At 40.1% G+C, this 23012-nt stretch overlaps 2 protein-coding genes across 2 annotated transcripts in view; one reads left to right on the top strand and one right to left on the bottom strand.

Moving 5' to 3' along the window:
- The window catches only part of Dars2 (aspartyl-tRNA synthetase 2, mitochondrial), a 45208-nt gene extending 42217 nt beyond the window's left edge, over positions 1 to 2991 (bottom strand). The window contains exons 1-2 of the mRNA XM_008826088.3: positions 2396 to 2991; positions 1267 to 1366 (exon numbers count right to left, since the gene is read on the bottom strand). Of these exons, the coding sequence (XP_008824310.1) occupies positions 1267 to 1366; positions 2396 to 2522 (227 nt within the window). The 5' untranslated portion in view covers positions 2523 to 2991. The remainder of the gene's footprint in view (positions 1 to 1266; positions 1367 to 2395) is intronic.
- A 204-nt stretch (positions 2992 to 3195) lies between these two features.
- Cenpl (centromere protein L) lies at positions 3196 to 19910 on the top strand. The gene is made up of 5 exons (XM_008826087.2): positions 3196 to 3593; positions 7658 to 7834; positions 11148 to 11399; positions 15358 to 15900; positions 19578 to 19910. The coding sequence occupies exons 2-5, from the start codon at positions 7661 to 7663 to the stop codon at positions 19647 to 19649; spliced, it is 1041 nt and encodes a 346-aa protein (XP_008824309.1). The 5' UTR covers positions 3196 to 3593; positions 7658 to 7660; the 3' UTR covers positions 19650 to 19910.
- The last annotated feature ends 3102 nt before the right edge of the window (positions 19911 to 23012 follow it).

Here is a 23012-nt window from a genome sequence, read left to right as displayed (position 1 = left end):
TAGCAGTGAGTTTTTTTGTTTATTTGTTTTGTCTTTTTGAGACAGGGTCTCCCTGTAGCCCCAGCTGTCCTGGAACTCACTATGTAGACCAGGCTGGAACTCACTATGTAGACCAGGCTGGCCTTGAATTCACAAAGATCCCCATGCCCCTGCATCCCAAGTGCTGGGATCAAAGGTGTGGGCCACCATGCCCGGCACAGTGAGTGTTTTTTAAGAAAACAAAACTAGGGGCTGGAGAGATGGCTCCCCCATTAAGAATACTGGCTACTCTTGCAGAGGACCCAGGTTCGATTCCCAGCACCCACATGGAGACTAAAAACCATCTGTAACTCCAATTCCAGGGTATCTGACGCCCTCTTCTGACCTCTGAGGGCACTGCAAGACATGGGTGCACTTACACATACAGGCAATACACTCATCACATAAAATAAAAATAAATATTTTAAAAAAACTAAAAAAAGAAAACTAAACTAAAAATTTCATTGGTTTAAGTCCTCATAAGAAAATTTTTATTAACTTTAGAAACTTTTATACAGTAAAATCCAAAGATAACATTTTAGAGTCCTGGGAACACTTGATTGGCCTTTTTTTCCTCTGTAAAATAAAAGACACAATCAAAAATTTTCTTTTCTTTGTTTTCTTTCCTTAAAAAAAAAATAGAAAGTTTATTAAGAAAGGGAAAGTGCCAGGAATGATGGCACATGCCTTTAATTCCAGTACTTGGGAGACTGAGACAGGCGGATCTCTATGAGTTCAAGGCCATTCTGGTCTACATAGTGCGTTCCAGGCCAGCTGGGGCTACAGGGAGACCCTGTCTCAAAACAACTAAAACCAAAACCAAATGTCTGTAACTCTAATTCAAGAGGATTCAATGCCCTCTTCTGGTCTCTGTGGGCACCTGAACACACATAGTACACTTACATACATGCAGGCAAAACACTCATACATATAGAATAAAAATAAAGTATTAAAAATTAGTAACTCATACTTAGATCAGATAGAATACACTTTAGGCTAAAATCTGTTAAAAGACACAAAATGGTCACTATATAATGATAAAAGTATTTATTAACAATTGTAAATGTATCTACCCATCATTTGAGTACAGGTATTGCACAACATGGGTGCACTTACCTACATGCAGACAATACAAGAAAAAAAAAAAAAAAAAAAGAATAAATAAAATATTAAAAAAAAATTCATAGAAGTTAAAATTGCTTGGGAAAACAACCTCCATGCATTCCTAACTCCTCTGCTTCAATTTACCTTCGGTACTGAATCCATCCACAAAGGGTGACTTCCTGGCCTATGTGAGAAGTTCTCAATTCTCCACACGTGTTGGTCCGGGCAACAAAGCTGCTGAATTCTTTAAAAAAGAAAAGAGAAACAACTTGAAAGGCAAGATTAAAAATATATTATTTGCCGGGCGTGGTGGCGCACGCCTTTAATCCCAGCAGAGGCAGTCTTTGTGAGTTCGAGCCCAGTCTGGTCTACATAGTGAGTTCCAGGACAGCTGGGGCATACAGAGAGATGCTGTCTCAAGAAAACCAAACCAAAATAAAAAACAAAGTGGAAGGAGATTTGTAATTTATTTTAAAATATTCTTGAATCAAGACAGCGATTTCAGGTCAACGGATGATGCTTATATAAATTTTAAATTACAATTATTATTTATGTGTGTGTGTCCATGCATGCCTGAGGGCTGTGCACACCAGTGCCATGACACATGTGAGGTCAGAGGAAAACTTGAAGGAATCAGTTCTCTCCTTCCAGTGTGGGTTGCAGGGATCGAACTTAGGTTATCAGGATTGACAGCAAGTGTCTTTACTTGCCAAGCTGTCTTGCTGGTCCAACGAAGTTTATAAAATAAGCTAGAGCATGCAATTCAATTCCACTATCACATTTACCTGCAGATGTGTCACAGGAGAGGTAAATAACTGTTCGAATGTAAAATTCTGCCTTTCTGTTTGGAAATCTAAACATTTTGGATCATCTAGCACTTATATTGCCCTAAAATCCTAATTGCTCAATTTTAAACATTACACATTTCTTTGCCAAATGAAATATGATCTTGGGAATTATATAAGTGTAACACTGAGGTAACTAGGTTTAAAATGAATGTAGTTTACAATAATCACTTGAACGAAAGTATTAAAAGTGTAAAAAACACTTTAGTTTTCTATTAGTAGTATCAAGGAAACATTGACTAACCTGTCTATTGTGATTACCTTCTTATGGTCTTAAAAAAAAAATCAGGGGAGAAAACAACAACAACAACAATAAAACCCCACCCTGAATTATAAGGAACGAAGAGCGGGAATGATTTGCTATAAATTTAGTTAAGATGGGGGAAACCCAATGTGGAGGACAGGAGGAAGATCGCGGCTGTTTTCACCTGGAGTTCTCCTCTGTGAGCTCAGCACCAGACTTCTGGAGAGAGAACCCGAGATTGGCCTGGTGGTCCTTCGGATGGGCGGGTATAAACCCCTGTATAGCTGACGTAACCCAGAACCAAAGAACATGCTGGCGCCCGGGGCCCGCTCGAGGCAGTCCCCACTCCCACGCTGCCGGTGCTATGGTGGTCAAAACTCGGTTTCCAAAATACACGTGAACCGTTAAATTCTAGTTCCCACTCTGATCTAGTTAGACCCTCTCCACAGAACGTTCAAGTACAGGAATCCACAAGGCAGAAAAATCTGCAGTCTTCGGTGAGCGGTAAGACCTTTCCTCAGTGCATCAGTTCCTATGTCCATCTAAAAGGCTGCGACCCCAGAACGAACCAGAGGCCGGTCACCAGGCGCGCCTTCCTTTATTCCCACGTTTTCTCGAAGGTGACCTCGGGAAAAACCGCAGAATAAGGAGGAACAGTCTCACGTTTCAAACTTCCCAAACCTAGCGGTCCATCTTGGGTTTTCTGGAAGACGAAGACTTGCAAATCCAAACTACTCCTAGGTGGAACACAGATCACTTTCTGAAGCCAAAGTGCCGCTACCGCCCCTTCGCGACAAGATTACGGTAAAAGCATTGGGCCAATCAGAACGAGCGCGCCTCCGCCATGCTTACTGAGGGCGAAAATGTCAGAGAAAGCTTCGCGTCGGTTGTAAAAATCGAAGAGCTTCACCGCCCAATGGAGACGGTTGCGGGTACAGATTAAAGCCACCGGGCTTTGCCCTCAGTTAAGATGGCTATTTCAGTCGCTTCCTTGACTAGAAAGGGGCGAGGTACTGGAGAGGCTTCCAGCGTCCGGCCGCAGAGCAGGTCGGGAAATGATTTTAAACTGTGGCGGGCGCGGAGCTCCGAAGTTGGCAGCTTGGTGAATGCCAGTTGTCAGGCCTGCCTTTGACCCCAGAAGAGTTCTGGAGAGGGCATTTGGGGCGCCTTGGCGCTCGGTCTTTTCCCTCTCGGTGTGCATACGCCGACTCCACAGAAGTGAGGGTCGCAGAGCTAGGCCGCTGGGGATGCGGAAAGGCCCCTCCGCAGGTGAAGTCGCGGGCGTTGCCCTGGTCTCGAGTCTCCACGTAGTGTCGGAGCTGGCCTTGAAGAATGATTCGTGAATCCAGAATGGGTGACAGCGTCAGCTCGGCATACTATTGGTAAGATGCTTGGTCTGGCCCTGGACTCGTGTTGCCCTGTTGCGGCCACCATCTTTGCGATGCTGGTGTGTAGCTAGATGGGATGCACCCTGGGCTTAGCAAGTTCAATTTGATTATTACGGGCAGTAGTGCAGTGATTGGGTCAGGGTCCCTCGCTTACGGACTAAACACAAGAGAAAGTTTAGCTGCGTGTTAGGAACTGTAAATGCAAAAGTTGGCGAGAAAGGGAGTTGTGCGGACACTAGAAAGCTGCTGAGGAATTGAAACTTGAAAAGGAATTCTCTGCTTCTGTCAACTGACAGCTGATATTAGCTTTTGTAATGGGGTTAAGAATCAAAGCAGACAGTGATAGTACTAGGAGAGTCCCAGCCCTGGGGAGGCTGAGGCAGGAGGATGGCTGTGAGTTCTAGGCCAGCCAGGGCTGCACGGAGAGACCTTGTTCCGCACCTCCCTTCCCACAAACAAACAAACAAACAAACACACGGACAGTATTTGTTAAGGGCTCACCAGAGTGCCTGGAACATGGTGAATGCTTAGTAATTATTGTCTCAAATTTCGTACATGAAAGAAAAATTCTGAGTGAACAGAACTGCTAAAGACTCCTGTTTAAAAAGGTGATTTAAAAGTATTTAGAGCTGGAATGCTTTAGAGCAGCTGTTATCTAAATTGTGTAGTAAATCAATGGCTAAGGAGTGACAGCAGGAGGATGGTGCTCTTTGGTATAAATTTCAGTTACAGATTTTTAAAAAAAATCAATATTCTTCTGCCTTTCCATGTACTCATGCAAACTCCCACCTCACGTCTCCCTCACTTTCTACAAATGGTGAGTAGGTGGGAGCCAGCTCTTTTTTGTGAAGCCCTTGTGCCTGCTATTCCTAGTGCTCTTGCAGGTCTCCTTGGCAACATACATATTGCATCATTTGACTTATTATTATTGTAGAGCTCATACTGTAAAGTGCCTGTTTTGTTTGTTTTTATTTTATTTTATTTTATTTATTTATTTATTTATTTATTGGAACGTAAGCTGGCCTTGAATTTGGATCCTCCTGCCTCAGCCTTCTGTGCCACCATACCCTACTTTAAAGTTTCTACTTTGAGTTTTGTAATTTTGGTACATTTTAGATAATGTGTTTCTACTTTAGTTTGTAGAGTTAAAGAATTGTTTTGACTAAACCTAGGATGAGAACGCAAAATAAAACATAGTATGGCATATGATCGATCTTGTTTGAAATATTCTATTTTTATTTTATGTGTATGAGTGTATTGCCTGCATGCATGTAAGTGCACCTGTGTTGTGCAATGCCCACGGAGGTCAGAAGAGGACATTGGATTCCCCTGGAACTGGAGTTACAGATGGTTGTTGGCTGCCATGTGGTTACTGGGAATTGAATCTGGGTCCTCTGCAAAAGCAGCCAATGCTCTTAACCGCTGAGCCATCTCTCCAGCCCTGTGGGAAAGGTTTTTAAAAAGCTAAGTGTGGGGGCTGGAGAGATGGCTCAGCTATTAAGAACACTGACTGCTCTTGCAGAGGACCCGGGTTCAGTTCCCAGCACCCACAAGGCGGCTATGAACCGCCCTTAACTCCAATTCCAGGGGAATCTGAAGCCCTCTTCTGACCTCGGTGACATTGCACGACATGGGTGCATTCACGTACATGCAGGCAATACACTCATACACATAAAATAAAAATAATAAATAAAATATTTTTAAAAGCTAAGTGTGGGGATAGAGAGCTGGCTCAGCAGTTTAGTGCTTGTTGTTCTTGCAGAGGACCTGAGTTTGGTTCTCAGCACCCATGCCAGGTGACACACCTGCCTGTAACTCTAGCTCCAGGAAATCTAACACTTTTGGCCTCTACAGGCACCTGCATTCACGTGCTCATACCTATGCACATACACATAGACACACACATACACACTAATTAAAAATAAAACAGTAAATCTTTTTTTTCTTTTTTCCATTATTTATGTTTTTATTTTATGTTATGAGTGTATTGCCTGCATGTATGTGAGTGCACCTGTGTCGTGCAATGCCACGGAGGTCAGAAGAGGGCTTCGGATTCCCCTGGAACTGGCTGGAATTAGGGATGGTTAGTAGCTGCTGTGTGGGTGCTGGGACCCGAACCGGGTCTTCTGCAAGAGCAGTCAGTGCTCTTAACCGCTGAGCCATCTCTCCAGCCCTAAATCTTTTTTTTAAAGGCTAAGTGCCAGGTGTTGGTGTGTACTCCTTTAATGCCAGCACTCTGGAGGCAGCTGGCAGGAAGATCAGAAATTCAAAGCCAGACTCTGCTGTATAGTATGAGGCTAGCCTCGGCTATGGTGGGGTTGTCACAACACAAGTTGGGAATAATTTATTTTGGAATTTTTTGAAAGTTGAACCACCTGTGATTAAAGTGCCCTCAGCATTAGGATTAGGGTAATTATAAAGAAAAATATAAAACATAGTTTCAATCAAAGTAGCGTAACCTTGCTGGAGAGACAAGAAATACACACTGGGGGATAAAGTTCAAGGAAATACATGAATACAGCCAAAATGACTGGTACACATTGAGTGACCAAGGAGGGCTATGTGCATGTGGAGCTACTGGTGTAGCTCCAGAGGTTTTCTAGGTTTTTTTGTTTGTTTTTTAGAGACAGGATCTCCCTGTAGCCCAGCTGTCCCGGAATTCACTATGGAGACCAGGCTAGCCTTGATCTCAAAGAGATCCTCTTGTTTCTGCCTCCTGAGTGCTAGGGCTAAAGGCATGTGCCCCCATACTCAGCTCTTTAATAGGGTATTCTTGAGGAATTTTATTGGATTCATTGTACACACACACACACACACACACACCCTTCTAGAAATGAGCCTCTGATACAGTTAGTGTATATAACATAGGTCTTTCAGGGGTAAAAGATTTTTTTTTCTTTTTCTTTTTTAAACTATTGTTTTAAAGGAGGTAGTATTAAGTTTGTCACAAAACCAATTATTTAATTGAAGCTACAGAAAAAAGGTGGTATAATTGATAATTAGGAAGAATATTCAGAGTATTTCAAAAGATTTAAAATAGGACACTTTATAAAAAGCTGTGTGGGAAATAAAATTCCTAAGCAATAGTAGAAATGTAACATTATCTTATAAAATACAGACAGAAATATAAAAAGACTGTGTATTCTAAATCTGAAATAATAACAAAATATTTAGGTTTAAAATTTACAGTTTAAAGGAGGTAGTATTTAATCATGGTCTTAAAGGAGAACGAATGGGAGGAGGTGACATCAGATAGACAGTTGATAGGCAGAGCATGAAGACTTGAATATATTTATGTCCTAGACTGGAGCTGAGAATTAGTAGATAAGGAGAAGTTGGATTATGAAAGACCTAAACAAGCAGTTTAAGATTCATCTTATTACTGTAAGGTTTTGCATCAGAAACTAGCAATATAGTGCCAGTTTTGGAAGTATAATTGTCTCGGATATGGAGAATTAAAAAAAAAATTTTGATATGGAGAATTTTTTTAAAAGATTTTATTTTTATTTGTATGTACATGTGTGAGTATGTACACCTGTTAAGGTCAGAAGGAGGCGTCAGATCCCTTGGAGCTGGAGTTGCAGGCAGTTGTGAGCTGCCCGATGAGGGTGCTAGATGCTGGGATCTGAACTCAGGTCCTTTGGAAGTGCAGCAAGCACTCTTAACTCCTGAGCCATCTCTGGATATGGAGAATTCTTACTGGTGGTACTAAAAACATAGCTAAGGAAGTAACTTAGGGAGGGGATGATAAAGGCTGAAGGAAGAACTCAAATAAAACATGCCTAATAACTGTATGTAAATTAATGAAGATGGGAGATTACATAAATGTACCTAATTTAGGAAATTGGTAGGAATTTAAATTGAACCAATTATCTTAAAAGGAGTTGTATTTGAGCTACTTGTATTTGTAAAACTGGGCTGTGGCCAATAAGAAATAAAGGATTTTGTGGAAAAGGTGAGGAGGGGAAGGAAAGACAAAGAATGTCTCTGCGGGAACTGTGAGCATGAGTTAGCTCTCTAGTGCTTAGAATTCTCATTTTATTATTATTTTAATACAGAGTATGGATACTTATGATTCAGCAGGATTGACTCCTAGACAAAGGGCCTCCTCAGGTCTTAAAGATTACTTTGTAGGCGTCACCCCTCTGCAGAAACGACTGGAGTCCGTCAGGAGGCAGAACTCATTTTTCCCCACTCCATCTCGAAGAAAAATTCTCCAGTGTTCACAGTTGCAGGTACGCTTTGTGTCCCTTTGTGTTAGTCAGTAATGGAGAATATAGGAACAAAATACATCAGCTTTTATGACTCTTGACAGAATATCTTCCTAACTCCTCAGCTAATCAATAAATGAGGAATAAACAATTTCACACTTTAAGTATTGTATCTTTTACACTTTATAATCTCCTTTAATCAGTATAATTTCTTAAGTATTTTATGACATTGACATTTTTGAGCAATATAGACTCTTTCCCTTGTCTAAATGTAATCTTCTTCATTTTTGTATTTGTCTGATGTTTTCCAATGATTAAAATTTTGTATTCTTGAACCTTCAGTGTAACTTCTTTCTCTTGTCAGTGTTATGTGTCTCTGGCCTCTTGGGATAGGAGACAAGTTTTGCTACTCTGATAACTATTTTTTTTTTTTTTTAACTTTAATGTGTCTGTGTGTCTGCACCTGTGGGTGCAGGTGCTCCTAGAGGCCAGAAGAGGGCACTGGATTCCATGCAACTAGAGTTACAGGCAGTTGTGAGCAGCCACACATGGTTGTTGGGAACTGGGCTCAGATTCTTTGCAAAACCAGCAAGTGCTCTTAGACGTCAAACCATCTCTCCAGCCACCTGTAACAACTTTCTTAAAGAAGACTTACCAGTGCCTGTAATCAAATGATAGTTCTTAGCTAGAAAACAGTTTTTTTTTGCAGGGGAGGCAAGATGCTGGAGATTTAACACAGAGCCTTGCACATGCTAATCTAGTTAGGCTATATCTCCCGCCTGAAAGATTTTATTATTTATCTATTTTCTTTCCTGAGGGCTGGAATTCAACATGTGTACCCTTTGTGCCTGGCTTCCCAGAGATTTTATATTAAGATGAAAGTGTCCAAATTAGTGCTCCTTGTATTTATAAATAATTTTGTCATAAATATAGTTAATGGGGGCTGGAGAGATGGCTCAGTGGTTAAGAACACTGGTTGTTCTTGCAGAAGACCCGGGTTCGAATCCCAGCACCTACATGGCAGTTAACTGTCGGTAACTCCAGTTCCAGGGGATCCGACAGCCTCTTCTCACCTCCATGGGCATTGTATGACACAGGTGCACTTACCTACATGCAGGCAGGATACACATACACATAAAAATAATAAATAAAATATTAAAAAATATATATATATAGTTAATAAGATAAAGTGCGTAACTGTTAATGCTGTAGCTAGAACAAACATCTTTCTCAAATATATTGAAAATTTCAAAGGATAGTTGGATAGTCTGTGAGGCTATATCAGAAAATGCAGGTATCAGAAGACTTTTCAGAAGGAAACTAGGAGCCTCTTTGGGAGCAGCTAATAAATAGTTCAACTCATTTTAATTCTGTTATGGAGCCAATACAAATAAAGTGGCTTTTGTTTGTTTTTCATTTTTGTTTTTGTTTGTTATTTTGAGACAGGGTCTCACTATGTAGACCAGGCTATCCTGAAACTCACAAAAATCACCTTTCTCTGCCTTCCAAGTGCGGGGGTTAAAGGTGTGTGCCTCCACTACTGGCCCAATGAAGTTCTTCCTTTTGATGCTTTATTTTTATTTTGTTTCTTTGAGACAGGATATTGCTTTGTAGTCCTGACTAGCCTGGAACTTAATATGTATAGGCCAGACCAGCCCCGCTTTCAATTTGTGGGCAGTCTTCCCAGCTTTGCCTCTTAAGAGCTGGGATTACAGGCATACCCCATTATGACTGGCTCATTTTTAAAATCAGGTGTGTGTGTGTGTGTGTGTGTGTGTATGTGTGTGTGTGTGTGTGTGTTTCGAGACAGGGTCCTCAGTAGCCGCAGCCAGCCTGGAACTCACTATGTAGACCAGGCCGGCTTCTCACTCACAGAGATCCGCCTAACTCTGCCTCCCAAGTGCTAGGATTAAAGGCATGTGCCGCCACACCAGGCTTTTAATCATTTTTTAAAGTCATCATACAAAATGATGGTTTTCATTATGGAATGTATATGTCTATGTATGTATATGTCTGTACTTTGTTGTTGTTCACCCCCTTCCTCCTCTTACTGATCCTCTTTTTCCCAGAATGTCTTCCTTTCTGCTTTCATGGCATTACTCTACCCGTAAGAGCTCTTCCTTTCCTCTCATGGTCTCTGTTCTACTTTCATGTCCTACACACACACACACACACACACACACACACACACAATTACTTAAATCTAGTTACTATATATGGGAGAAAACACAAGATATTTGTATTTCTGTGTTTGGCTTATTTTCCCTAACATAATGATCTCTAGTTCCACCCATTTTCCTGTAAATATTATGATTTCATTTTTCTTTACAGCTTAAATTTTCATTGTCTGTATGTACATTTTCTTTATTCACCTGTTGATGGACATATAGGATGGTTCTATTTCTCAGCAATTATGAATAGTTCAGTAATAAACTATTGAACATGTTTCTATATGGTATATTGAGAGTCCTGTGGTTGTATACCCAAGAGTACTCTAGCTGGGTCATATTTTTAGTTTGAGGAACCTCACACTGACTTCCGTAATGTGTGCCAATTTACATTTCTACCAAGGTGGGTTTTTAAAAAATTTTATTTATTATTTTTATTTTATGTGTGTGAGTGTATTGCCTGCATGTATGTGACTACACCCATGTCGTGCAATGCCGCGGAGGTCAGAAGAGGGCTTCAGATTCCCCTGGAACTGGAGTTAAGGATGGTTCGTAGCCGCCATGTGGGTGCTGGGAATCGAACCCAGGTCCTCTGCAAGAGCAGTCAGTGCTCTTAACCGCTGAGCCATCTCTCCAGCCCCTCCAAGGTGGGTGTTTTGTTTGCTTCTTTGTTTTTATAGGGCCTTACTGTGTAACCCTGACTGGCTTGGAACTTGCTATGTAGACTAGGCTGACTTTAAAGTCACAGAGATTCACCTGCCTCTGCCTCCTAGAATGTGACACTATGCCCAGCAAGGTGTTTTTGTTTTTGGTGCCTCTGTGGATCTAATAGAGCATAGCCAAAAATATTTCCAAGTATCTTTTTCTTTAATATGTTGAATTAGCCTTTGTTGGATAAAGTATATTTGATGCTAAAGAATGGAGTGATAGTGGCCTCTTAATGACATGTGGGCAGAGAACTGAATAAAATGAAGGAATATGTCATAGGAAAACCCTGGGGAAGAGCTTTCCACACAGAAAGCACTGTTCAAGGACCTACAAGGAGTCGTAAGAACTCCATTTGAGATTAATCTTTGGAAGGCAAGATCATATACCATGTAGTAGATACCTATTAAATACTTAAATAATTATGGTTAAATTCTTACCCACGTTTTTACTTTTTGTTTTAGGAAGATGTTGATCCTCATAAGGTTGCATTTCTCCTCCACAAACAGTGGACTATATATAGTTTAACTCCCCTCTATAAATTTTCCTACACCAATCTCAAAGAGTATTCTAGACTTCTAAGTGCGTTCATTGCCGCTGAAAAGCAGAAAGGACTTGCTGTGGAAGTGGGAGAAGACTTCAACATCAAAGTGATTTTCTCCACTCTACTTGGAGTGAAAGGAACACAAAGGGACCCTGAAGCATTTCTTATCCAGGTATAGTACATAAGCAGTATTTGTTTCCTAGAAGAAAGGAGTCTGTATTTTGAGTTTCAGAATGGAAATTGTAGTATTTTCTTACTGTTTTTTCTTAAACTCCTAAACTTGTGATTTAAAAAAAAAAATTACATTTATTTTTTTGTGTGTGTGTGTGTGTGTGTGTGTGTGTGTGTGTGTGTGTGAATATACATACCATTGTGCACTGTGGTGTTCAAAGGTCAGCTTGCTGGAGTTGGTTCTCTCCTTTCATCATATGGGCCCTCAGGATTGAACTCAATTTGTCAGGTTTACAACAAGTACCTTAAAATGCTGAGCCATCTTGATGGATCCTTCTGCTGCCTCCTTTCAGGTGCTAGGATTAGAGGTGTGTACTACCAAACCCTTTAAGAAAAGTGTGCTTCCTGTATGCTAAGGTTCGAGAGGCATGCCTCATTTGGTGGGCATGGCTGTTTCCCATTCATGTCTAGCAACATTAATGCTATAGCAGAAGGATGTTTTGAGCATTTAGGCAAGTTGCAACAGATCCTGACCTTAGATACCTAAGGAATTGGGCAAAAAAAATGTGATAAATGTAGTATATTTAGTCTTGAAGATAGTTAAGTTCTTCATAATCTCTTGAATTATAAAATATGATAAAAGAAACTTTTTTTTTTTTTTTTTGGTCTTTTTGAGACAGGGTCTCCTTGTATCCCCAGCTGTCTCAGAACTCACTATGTAGACCAGGCTGGCCTTGAACTCACAGAGATCTGCCTGCCTCTGCCTCCCGAGTGCTGGAAAAAAGAAACTCTTTAAATGATCCTTTCTTAAGAGATATGATGGGTGGTGATCTAAACATTGGCCTGGTTAGTACTTTTATGAATATCTTGAAGGTGTGTTTGCCATATAATTTAAAAATGGGAAATTTGAGTGCTTAGTCATTCAGATAGAAATATAATCAAAGTCCTAAACAATCTGAACAGATTGGCACAATGGAACAAATTGAAAGAGCTTTAAATTTCCATGCAAGTAAGTTTACTGCTTCAATTTAGGTTGAGGAAGATTTGCATATAATAGCAAAGATGAATGTGTTTTGGCTATTCTACATAAAGCTGTCAACTAAAAACCAGAAGACTATAATCTAAGATTATATTAATAGAAATACAATCTAGGTCAAAGATGATGATAATCTTCTAATCAGACTTTGTTTTTTTCAGTGCTAGGGCCTAATGTAGAGTCTTGTGCACACTAGGCAGCTACTCTACCACTGAGCTAGATTCTGAGGCCCTTGAAATCAGACTTTTTTTCCCTTAACACTTTTTTTTTTTTAATTTGATTTGATTTTCTCAAGAATTTCACATCTGAGAACCATTATACACAACATTTCCACTCCTTCTCAAATTCTTGACCAAGTATTTAGAATAGTTATAGATTATACTGGCTTAGGAAAAAGGTAGGTTCTCCTCTAAGGTCTACAGCCTCACCAACCACAGGTAGATGGCTAGGTTTACAGTACCAGGCAAGAAATTCCTCCTACTGAGGAGGCCTTAAGTCCCATAAGACAGCTGTTGGTTATTCACAATATACAGTGTCACTATTTCACCTCTGGGCCTATCTTGCCTGGCTATTTGTTGTGTTCCTATCCAGCTGCAAAACCTATAAAACACATTTCCACAGCAGCAGCAAGCTGCTTTCCCAAGATACCCATAGGGTTTTGTGAAATCAGGCTTTTTTGAAATAGTTCACTTAGGAAGTATGTTCACTTGTGGATGACTCCTGTGTATAAGAACTTCAGAGAAGAATGACCAGGATAGTGACTGTCTGTGAGAATATGTCAAGAAGAATGGTTTGAAGACACTGGAGATATTGAGCCTGATAGTATATGTGTTATGAGCCAGCAAGTGTCTGAGGGGCTTTTACAATAGAAGAGACTAGATTTGTTTTATAAGTCGGTAATGGAGGAGAGCCAGTGGCTAGAAACTGTCAGGCTTACATATGGAAGGACATTTTAAGTTGATGGAAGGGGTTGCTTTAGGAAATGTTCTTCCTCAATGGAATTTAGAGAGCTTTAATAGTCCTTTCTAAGATTGATTTTTCCCCCCCTTCCTCAAGATACTATACCTGATAATGCTATATAGGCATCTCCTAATTTGGGTTTTAGTTACACCAAGATCTTGCCATATACCCTATCTCTAATATAGAGGAATATTGGGCTGAAAGTCAATAAGCTCTAATGGTGATTAGGAAAGCTTCTCTTGTGGGTTTTACATCAGATATTATGATTTTAATTTTTTTAATGAAGTTGAAATTTGTTAAGAATCCATTTTAATACAAATTTAAGCACAGGTATTAGGGAAGGGAGGCTTAAGAAAAAGGTAGTATTTTTTTTAATACTTGCATTGAAATTTTGAGAATTTCATACACTGTATTTTGATCATATTCAGATCCCCTCCCCTATCTGCACCCCCCCTTCTACCTCTCTCACACCTACCCCTACCTGATTTCATGCCCTCTTTTTTTGTTGTTGTTTTTTGCTGTAGCCGCAGCTGACCTGGAACTTGCTATGACCATACTGACCTTGAACTCACAGAGATCTGCCTGCCTCTGCCTCCTGAGTGCTGGGGTTAAATGTGTGTGCCACCACACCCAGCTCATATCTTCTTTTAAAGGGTTTTTGAGTCTAATTTGTGTCCCCACATGCCCTTTGGTGTGGGTTCATCCCCTGGAGCCTAGTCAACCTACCAAGCATCACATCCTTTAAAAAAAAAAAGATGATGGCTTACACCTGTAGTCCAGCACATGGTTTGAGTTTTGTTTTCCATTTTTTAGAAATTTTTTATTAGCATATATTAATTGTACATAATAATGGGTTTCATACATAATATGTATGTTGATCATTACCTTCTTATGCACCTCTCATTCCTGCTGATCCTCTTCTTCCCAACTAGTCTTGCTACTGCTACTTCTCTGTTTTGTGTGTGTGTGTGTGTGAGAGACAGAGACAGAGACAGAGACAGAGAGAGAGAGAGAGAGAGAGAGAGAGAGAGAGAGAGAGAGAGAGGAAGGAGACCCAGTGAGTTTAATTAGGGCTGTTTACAGGAGCATGGCCTGGCTGGGGTTATTTACAGGAGTATAAGCAACTTACCAGTGGCTCTACCACTAAGGAAAATGTCTTCTGCCCCCAGAAACCATTAACTGCCTGTATATCCTCAGGGAGAGGTGGGGCTTTGTGAGACCCTTTTCCCTTTCATGTCAGAATGTTGATGAGCTCAGTCTTGTACAGATGATTACAGGTGCTAAGAATTCAATAGTGCAATGATCTTGCCATGCAAGAAGACGGCCTTCCACAGCAGTCCTCCCCTTCCTGTTACATTCTTTCCATTTGCCTTTCCATAATGTTACTAAGCCTTAGAGGGAGTGATATAAAGTCATTTATGACTGTGTATTTAACAGTCACTTATTTTCAGCACTTTTACTAGTTATGATCCTTTTTAGTAACTGCTGCCCACTTCAAAAAGAAACATCTCTGACCCAAGCTGACAGTAGTACTCATCTATGGACATAAACAAAGCTTTAGAGGGTGATTTGATAGGTACATTGTGTCCATTTAGCAAAAAACAGCAGTGGCTTGCCCACTAGAATCTATGTTCTTCACAGGTTTGCAGTACCAGACATGAATTCCTTCCTGAGGAGAGGCCTCAAATCTAATCAGAAAGTGGTTGCTTACCCTCACAATAGTTATGTCACTATTGCATCATTAATTTTGGTTTTTTGAAGCAGTCTCTCATAGTCCAGGCTAGCCTCAAACTTGCTGTGAATCTAAGGTTGGCCTTGAACTTCTTATTCTGCTTTAGCCAGGGATTTATAACGTGTCACTATCTTTTCCTTTTTCCCCCCATACTCATTAATTTTGAGACTATATAATTTAGTAGTACATGGCCTTTTGAATTTAATGAACTTGTTTTACTCTCCTTTGTAGATTCTCTCAAAATCTCAGTCATCACATGAGCACAGAGAAGATAAAGTGTTATGGACTGGTTGGTTCTGCTGTGTATCTGGAGATAGTCTTCTGGAGACTGTTTCAGAAGACTTCACCTGTCTACCCTTATTCCTTGCAAATGGAGCAGAGTCTAATACAGCTTTAATTGGAACATGGTTTCAGAAAACCTTTGACTGTTACTTCAGTCCTTTAGCAATCAGTGCTTTTAATCTTTCCTGGATGGCTGCTATGTGGACTGCATGCAAAATGGATGGCTACCTGGCTACTACTGAATTTTTTTGGTCTGTACCCTGCAGCCCTCAAAGTTTGGATATTTCTTATGCAATACATCCAGAGGATGCAAAAGCTTTATGGGACAGTGTTCACAAAACACCTGGGGAGGTTACCCAGGAGGAAGTTGACTTATTTATGGACTGCCTTTGTTCACATTTTCATAGACATTTCAAAATTCACTTATCAGCCACAAGATTGGTTCGTGTTTCAACATCTGTTGCTTCTGCACATACTGATGGAAAAATAAAGGTTAGTTTGAACAAATTCATTAAAATTTTCCTTGTCAGGTTTTCCAAATAATTGGTAATTATATTTTTCACACAGAGAAACATGCTGGAATGTACATGAATTCAGAACAGTAGACTTTGTTTCATACTTTATAAATGAGCCACCAGTGTTTCTAGCCATATAAATCCAGCTTTATAGTGGAAGGAAGTGCATTACAGATTAGAATAATATGAAGCATCTTCTAGCAACTGAAACTTTTGAAACTGTCAAAGTTTGAAATTATTATGAAAGTAACAATTTTATGTGAGATATAAAATTATACATAGTAGCCGGGCGTGGTGGCACACGCCTTTAATCCCAGCACTTGGGAGGCAGAGGCAGGGGGATCTTCTACCTAGTGAGTCCCAGGACAGCTGGGGCTACAGGGAGACCCTGTCTCAAAAAGACAAAAAAAAAAAAATTATAGGTAGTAACACAGAATAAGATTGTCTTTGTAGTCTAGGTGTTTCTAACCCCAATTAGGAAGGAAATCATGGAGACATGGAATGTTCTGTAAAGAAACAAATAGCTTCTAAAATGTATTGAAACACACATCTCTATATAAATCCAATGAATATTTCCCAGTATTTTGTCATTGTTAGGACTTTTTTTTCTTCCTACTTTTTATTTTTAATTTTTGGTTTTTTTTGAGACAGGGTCTCCCTGTAGCCCTAGTTGGTGGGAACTTGCTATGTAGACCAGGATGGCCTTGATCTCACAGAGTTCTCTCTGCCTCTGCCTCCGAGTGCCTTCTTCCTACTTTTTGACATTTTAGTTGTTAGCCTTAGCCTTTAACGGCTGCACCATCTCTCCAGCCCTTCTTTCTACTTTTTATTTTATTTATTTATTAATTATTTAGTCTTTTTGAGACAGGGTCTCCCTGTAGCCCCAGCTGGCCTGGAACTCACTTTGTAGACCAGGGTGGTCTTGAACTCATAGAGGTCCACCTGCTCTGCTTCCCGAGTGCTGGGACTACAGGTGTGTACCACCATGCCCGGCTTTCTTTCTACTTTTTAAAATTGATGTATGTTTGTGGTTTTGTGTGTATGGTGCTGGGAATTCAACACAGTACCTTATACATGCTAGGCAAGTGCTCTACCAGTTAGTTACACCCTCTCTGTCCCATTTGTTCATATTTATGGGGCACAATATGATACAATGTATAATGGATGAATTACAGTAATTTGCATTCCATTTCTTTATTCCATTTCTTTATCTCTCTTTTGTATTGGAATCTTCAAATTCTCTTAGTTATTTTGAAATATATAATAAATTGTTGTAGACCATAGCCACCTGACTGCTATAAAACATTAGAATTTGGGGCTGGAAAGATGGCTCAGCAGTTAAAAACACTGGTTGTTCTTGCAGAAGACCCGGGTTCAAATCCCAGCACCCACATGGCAGCTAACAACTGTCCGTAACTCCAGTCCCAGGGGATCTGACAGCCTCTTCTGACCTCTGCGGGCATTGCATGACATGGGTGCACTTACCTATATGCAGGCAATACACGCATATACATAAAATTAAAAAAATAAAATTTTTAAAAAATTAGAATTCTCTTATTTGACTGCATTATAGCACTTATTATGTAACTCCTCTGTCTATCTCTATTTTCTTCTATGAGGGTCTTTTTTCTTTTTTTCACTCTCTTTTTCCCCCCAGGTAGCCGTCTCATGTAGCTCAGGCTGTCCTCAACTCTCCAAGTGCTGGGATAGTGTGCATCATCACACCTAAAGGGATCAGTGTTTTTAGCTTTCACAGATGAGTGAGAGCATGCAGTATGTCTTTCTGTACCTAGCAGATATTAATTCTGACTTTGACCTTTAGGACAACACTGTAGTTAGGTGGGGTTTCTTTTTTTTTTTTTTTTTTTCGGTCTTTTTGAGACAGGGTCTCCCTGTAGCCCCTGCTGGCCTAGAACCCTAGAACTTACTATATAGACCAGGCTGGCCTTGAACTCACAGAGATCCACCTGCCTGCCTCTGCCTCCTGAGCACTGGGATTAAAGGCGTGCGCCACCATGCCCGGCTTAGTTAGGTGTTTTTAATCCACATTTTATTTTAAAACAAGAAATTGAGGCCAAAATAAGTTTAAGTGACACATTCAAGGTAGCTTAATAAGAAAAGGACTCTGGACTAGTGAGGTGGCTCAGTGTACTTGCTGCCAAAGCCTGACAACCTGACTTTCATTCCAGGATCCCATATGGTAGAAGGAGAGAACCAACTCCTGCAAGTTGTCCTCTGACCTTCACATACTTGTTTTGGGGTACACACCTACACGTGCATTCAGACACAAGCTAAATTAGTTTTAAAAAAAAAGAAAGAAGGGGGCTGGAGAGATGGCTCAGTGGCTAAGAACACTGTTCTTGCAGAAGACCCGGGTTCGAATCCCAGCACCCACATGGTGGCTAACAACTGTCCATAAGTGCACTTACCTACATGCAAGCAATACATGCATACACATAAAATAAAAATAATAAATAAAATATTAAAAAAAAAGGAATCAAGATTTGAACTTTTGGTTCCAAGAGTGCTATATAACTCATACTTTCAAACTGGAGCTCACAATGAAGTAATAGGCTGATAGGAAATAAACACTAAAAAGCACTAAAAAAAACAGAAAAAAAGGGTTGAACATAGTGGGTACATGTGTCTAGTCCTAGCATTTGGGAGGTAGAGGCAGGAGCATCAGGAGTTTAAGGCTACATTGTGAGTTCAGAGCCAGCATTGTTCACATGAAACCCTGTCTCAAAACAAACAAACAAAACACCAAAACACAACCAAACGAGGGGCTGGAGAGAGAGCTCAGAGGTTAAGAGCATATACTGCTTTTGCAGAGGACTGGAGTTCTGTTCCTGGAGTTCTGTTCCTAGCATTCATATCAGGCAGCTCACAACTACTTGTTACTCGAGCTCTAGGAGATCCAACACCCTCTTCTGGCTCTGGGTACTGCATTCATGTGCAGAAACTCATACTCAGATACACATATACACATAATTAAAAAAATTTAAGTTGGGGTGGTGGCGCATGCCTTTAATTGCAGCACTCGGGAGGCAGAGGCAGGTGGATCTCTGTGAGTTCAAGGCCAGCCTGGTCTACATAGTGAGTACCAGGCCAGCTGGGGCTACAGGGAGACCCTGCCCCCCCTCGCAAAAAAAGAGAAAAAAATGTAGAAAAACACTAAAATGACAAGCAAATATAAAGGTCCCAGCATGGTGCATGCCAGTAATCTCATCAGTTGAGAGGTGATGGCACAAGGATGAATGGGTCAAGGTCGTCCTCACCTACATAAGGATTTTGAGGTCTACCTATGCTACATGAGACCCTGTCACACACAAAAAAGGAAATATAAAACAGTGTATTACATGTGGTAAACTTAATGAACTAAATACGGAAATTAGACCAGTGTAACACTGATTATTCATACGATTCTACAACTGGATTTGGTGGCTCATACCTGTAATCTTACCTTTTCAGAGCCAGAGGCAGGAGGATTGCCTCAAGTGCAAGGCCAATCTGGACTACAGAAGGAGACCCTGTCTCAAAAAAAAAAAAAAAAAAAAACAATACCCCCCCCAAATAACAGCCAAAAACTCAAATATCAAATTGATTTATTATCATAATACTATCCTAATTTTAAAATTCTCTTTTCTTTTACAGATTCTGTGTCATAAATATCTTGTTGGCGTGTTGGCATATTTGACAGAACTGGCAATTTTTCAAATTGAGTGAGGCCTTGTATGGACTATAAATTATGGACTCTGTGCCCTTTTGATTATTTCTGACCACCCAATAGTACAGTGGGAGAAGTATGACCTGTTTTCCTCATAGACTTTTGAGGTTGCCCAGGATAGCAGTGGGAGAGCCACATTCATGCGCTTGCAGACTGCTCATGTTGCTGTGGTAATGTCATATGTGTATATTCATCATCCTTTTAAAATGTAGACAATGTTTATGTCCAACTTAGGATTCAAATAAATGAGCTTAAAATTTGGTGTTTGTGATTTAGGTTTTTAAACCTATGTTCCCTTTTAAACATTTTATTTATTTATTGCATTTATTATTATCATCATCAATTTAAATTGTTGACCATGTACTTAGTACTGCTTAAGACAGGAAGACAGAATTTCTACCCAAGGGCATTCACTATGTGATAAGTATATACAGTATAGAATATAATTCTTTTCCACTTTTCCAATATTTTTCTTCTACAATTAGGAGATCTGCACTGGTTTTTCTTTTTTGAGAAGATATCATGTAGTAGACTGGCTATGTAGCTGAGGAAGACTTGGAATTTCCGATCCTTCTGCTCTCACCTTCGAAGTGCTTAGATTACAGATGTGGGCCACCATACCTGGTTTATGTGGTGCTGGGATCAAATCCAGGGCTTTGTGCATCCTAGGCAAGCACTCTATCACCTGAGCTATATCCCCAACAAGAAATTTTAACTTCTAAAGATATGTTCCTAATGTTTTTCTGTAGAGAACCTGCCATCAGAATATTCTGAAAAGAAAAATGAAGATTTTTTTTTGCCACTAATATGCTTTTGGTTTAAACCTATTACAATGTTTAATTAAATATACACTTTTTCAATGATAGTGTTTCAGTGTCTTAAAGACATTTTTTGATTAGTGTCTCAGTAGTGCAAAATGTTAGGCTTTTCCTGTTGCATATAGGATATAAACCAATAGTTAAATAGAATCATACAAATCTGAGAGTGGAAAGTCAACTCTGAACTCCTTCAGAGGGTAGAAATGATCCTGCTTAACCTATATGTTTAGACCAGTGCTTAGTAAATATCTGTAGATCAAAAAAATTTGTATTTTTATTTATGCGTATTTGTGTGTGCGTGAATGGTTTCAATGAGAAATGTCCCTGATAAGCTCAGGTATTTGAATACTTGGTCCCCAGGTTGGTTGTGCTGTTTGAGGAAGTTTAGGAAGTATATCCTTGCTGGAGGAAGTGTCACTGGGGGCAGGTTTGGAGAGTTTATAGCCTTGGCCCACCTCCAGTTTGATCCCTCAGCTTCCTGATGAGGTTGTGTGCTGTCATGACTCCCCCAGTATTATAGGCTCCCCCTCTGGAATCACAAGCCAAAATAAACTTCCATAAGGGCATCAACTCCCCTGGAGCTGGAGTTACAGATGGTTATTAGCTGCTGGATGTGGGTGCTGGAAATCAAACTCAGGTCCTCTGCAAGAGCAACAAGTGCCCTTAATCACTGAGCCATCTCTCTAGCACCATAAATGAATTTTTTTTTTTTTTTTCTTCTGGATCTCCCTGTAGCCCCAGCTGGCCTGGAACTCACTATGTAGAACAGGCTGACCTTGAACTCACAGAGATCCATCTGCCTCAGCCTCCCAAGTGCTGGGATTAAATGCATGTGCCTCCACACTGGGCTCGAGTAAATGAATTTTATGGTCTTTTATAGATGAAAACTATGAAATGAAGCAACTTGAGAGACTTCCTTGTGATAGATCTAAATTGCATTTTACTTACTAGTTTTTTGGTCTTTTTGAGACAGGGTTTCCCTGTAGCCCCAGCTGGCCTGGAATTGGCCAAGTAGACCAGGTTGACCTCCATCTCATAGAGATCCTCTTGCCTCTGCCTTCAAGTGCTGGGATTAAAGGTGTGCACCACCATGCCCAGCTCATTTTACTTATTGAGCAGAAGATTTTGCTTCACTTTTTGAGACAGGGTTTCTCTCTCTCTCTCTCTCTCTCTCTCTCTCTCTCTCTCTCTCCTTGCATGTAGCCAAGAATGGCTTTGAACTTGTTATCCTCTTGCCTTTACTTTCCAAGTGCTGGGCTTATGGTAATACACTACCATGCTCAGTTTATGTGGTACTGAGGATTGAACCCAGGACTTGTGCATACCTGACAAGCACTCTACCAACTGACCTACATCCGCAGCCAGAAATGTGTGTGCATGTGATGATGCATGTATATACATATATGTATGTATCTGTAGGTCAGGAGGTGGATACTGGGTATCTTCCTTAGTTGCTCCACACCTTCGATTTTTTTGAGTCAGGGTCTTTGACTGACCTAGAGCTCACTGATTCTGCTAGACTGGGCAGTGAACTCCAGGAATCTACCCATCTCTGCCACCCCAGTGCTGAGATTACAGGTACAACTGATGTGGCTGGCTTTTTTACGTGGATGGTGGGGATCCAAATTCAGGTCCTTATGCTTATATGGCAAGCACTTCAGCAAGAGCCATCTCCCCAGTTCCAAGAAACATTCTTTTTTTAAAAATATTTTATTATTTTTATTTTGTGTGTATGTGTGTATTGCTTGCATGTAGGTAGGTGCACCCATGTCGTGCAATGCCCGCAGAGGACAGAAGAGGCTGTTGGATCCACTGGAACTGGAGTTATGGACAGTTGTTAGCTGCCATGTAGGTTCTGGGATTTGAACCTGGGTCTTCTGCAAGAACAGCCAGTGTTCTTAAACACTGAGCTATCTCTCCAGCCCCCCCCTCCCAAGAAACATTCCTAAAAGCAATCATAAGACAGGTTTGTTATTAGGCTATTGACAAATATTTCAGTACAATACACTTTTTTAACATTTTAAATCTTTAACATTTTCTAATCTTAAGTGGCCTAATAAAAAAAGAGCTAAGAAGCCATGAGACAACTTATTTGAGGTGTTTTTCATTTTAGAGGCCATTTCTTCTTTTTTACTTATTTATTTAATAACCACATACTTAGAAGAAGCATTTCATTAGAACAGCATTGACATATTCAATAACAATTTCCTAAGCTAAGATGCATCTCTTTTAAAACTGCTGTAAATTTTTAGGTTTACAGTTGAATTTTTACAGTTATACAATATTGTACTCAGTATAAACCCTATAAGACATAAATTAAATGACATTTTAACCTTTAAAAAAGATCTCCATTTCATTATTAAAATACACAGTTTCATACAGAAATTCTTTTTCAATGCAATTGACATTGGATGTTTGCACATGCATTTCTAATCTCTAAATATCTGATTATTACCAGTCACTGTTGGTTACTTTCTGAGCTTCTAGGCATCTGAGCATGGATATAAAGTCATCAGGTAGATTTCAATGGTAATGTTTTTCACA

The sequence above is a fragment of the Nannospalax galili genome, unplaced genomic scaffold, assembly GCF_000622305.1.
Source record: "Nannospalax galili isolate Female #2095 unplaced genomic scaffold, S.galili_v1.0 scaffold429, whole genome shotgun sequence".
Lineage (NCBI taxonomy): Eukaryota > Metazoa > Chordata > Mammalia > Rodentia > Spalacidae > Nannospalax > Nannospalax galili.
This window is presented reverse-complemented; position numbering and strand designations above follow the sequence as displayed.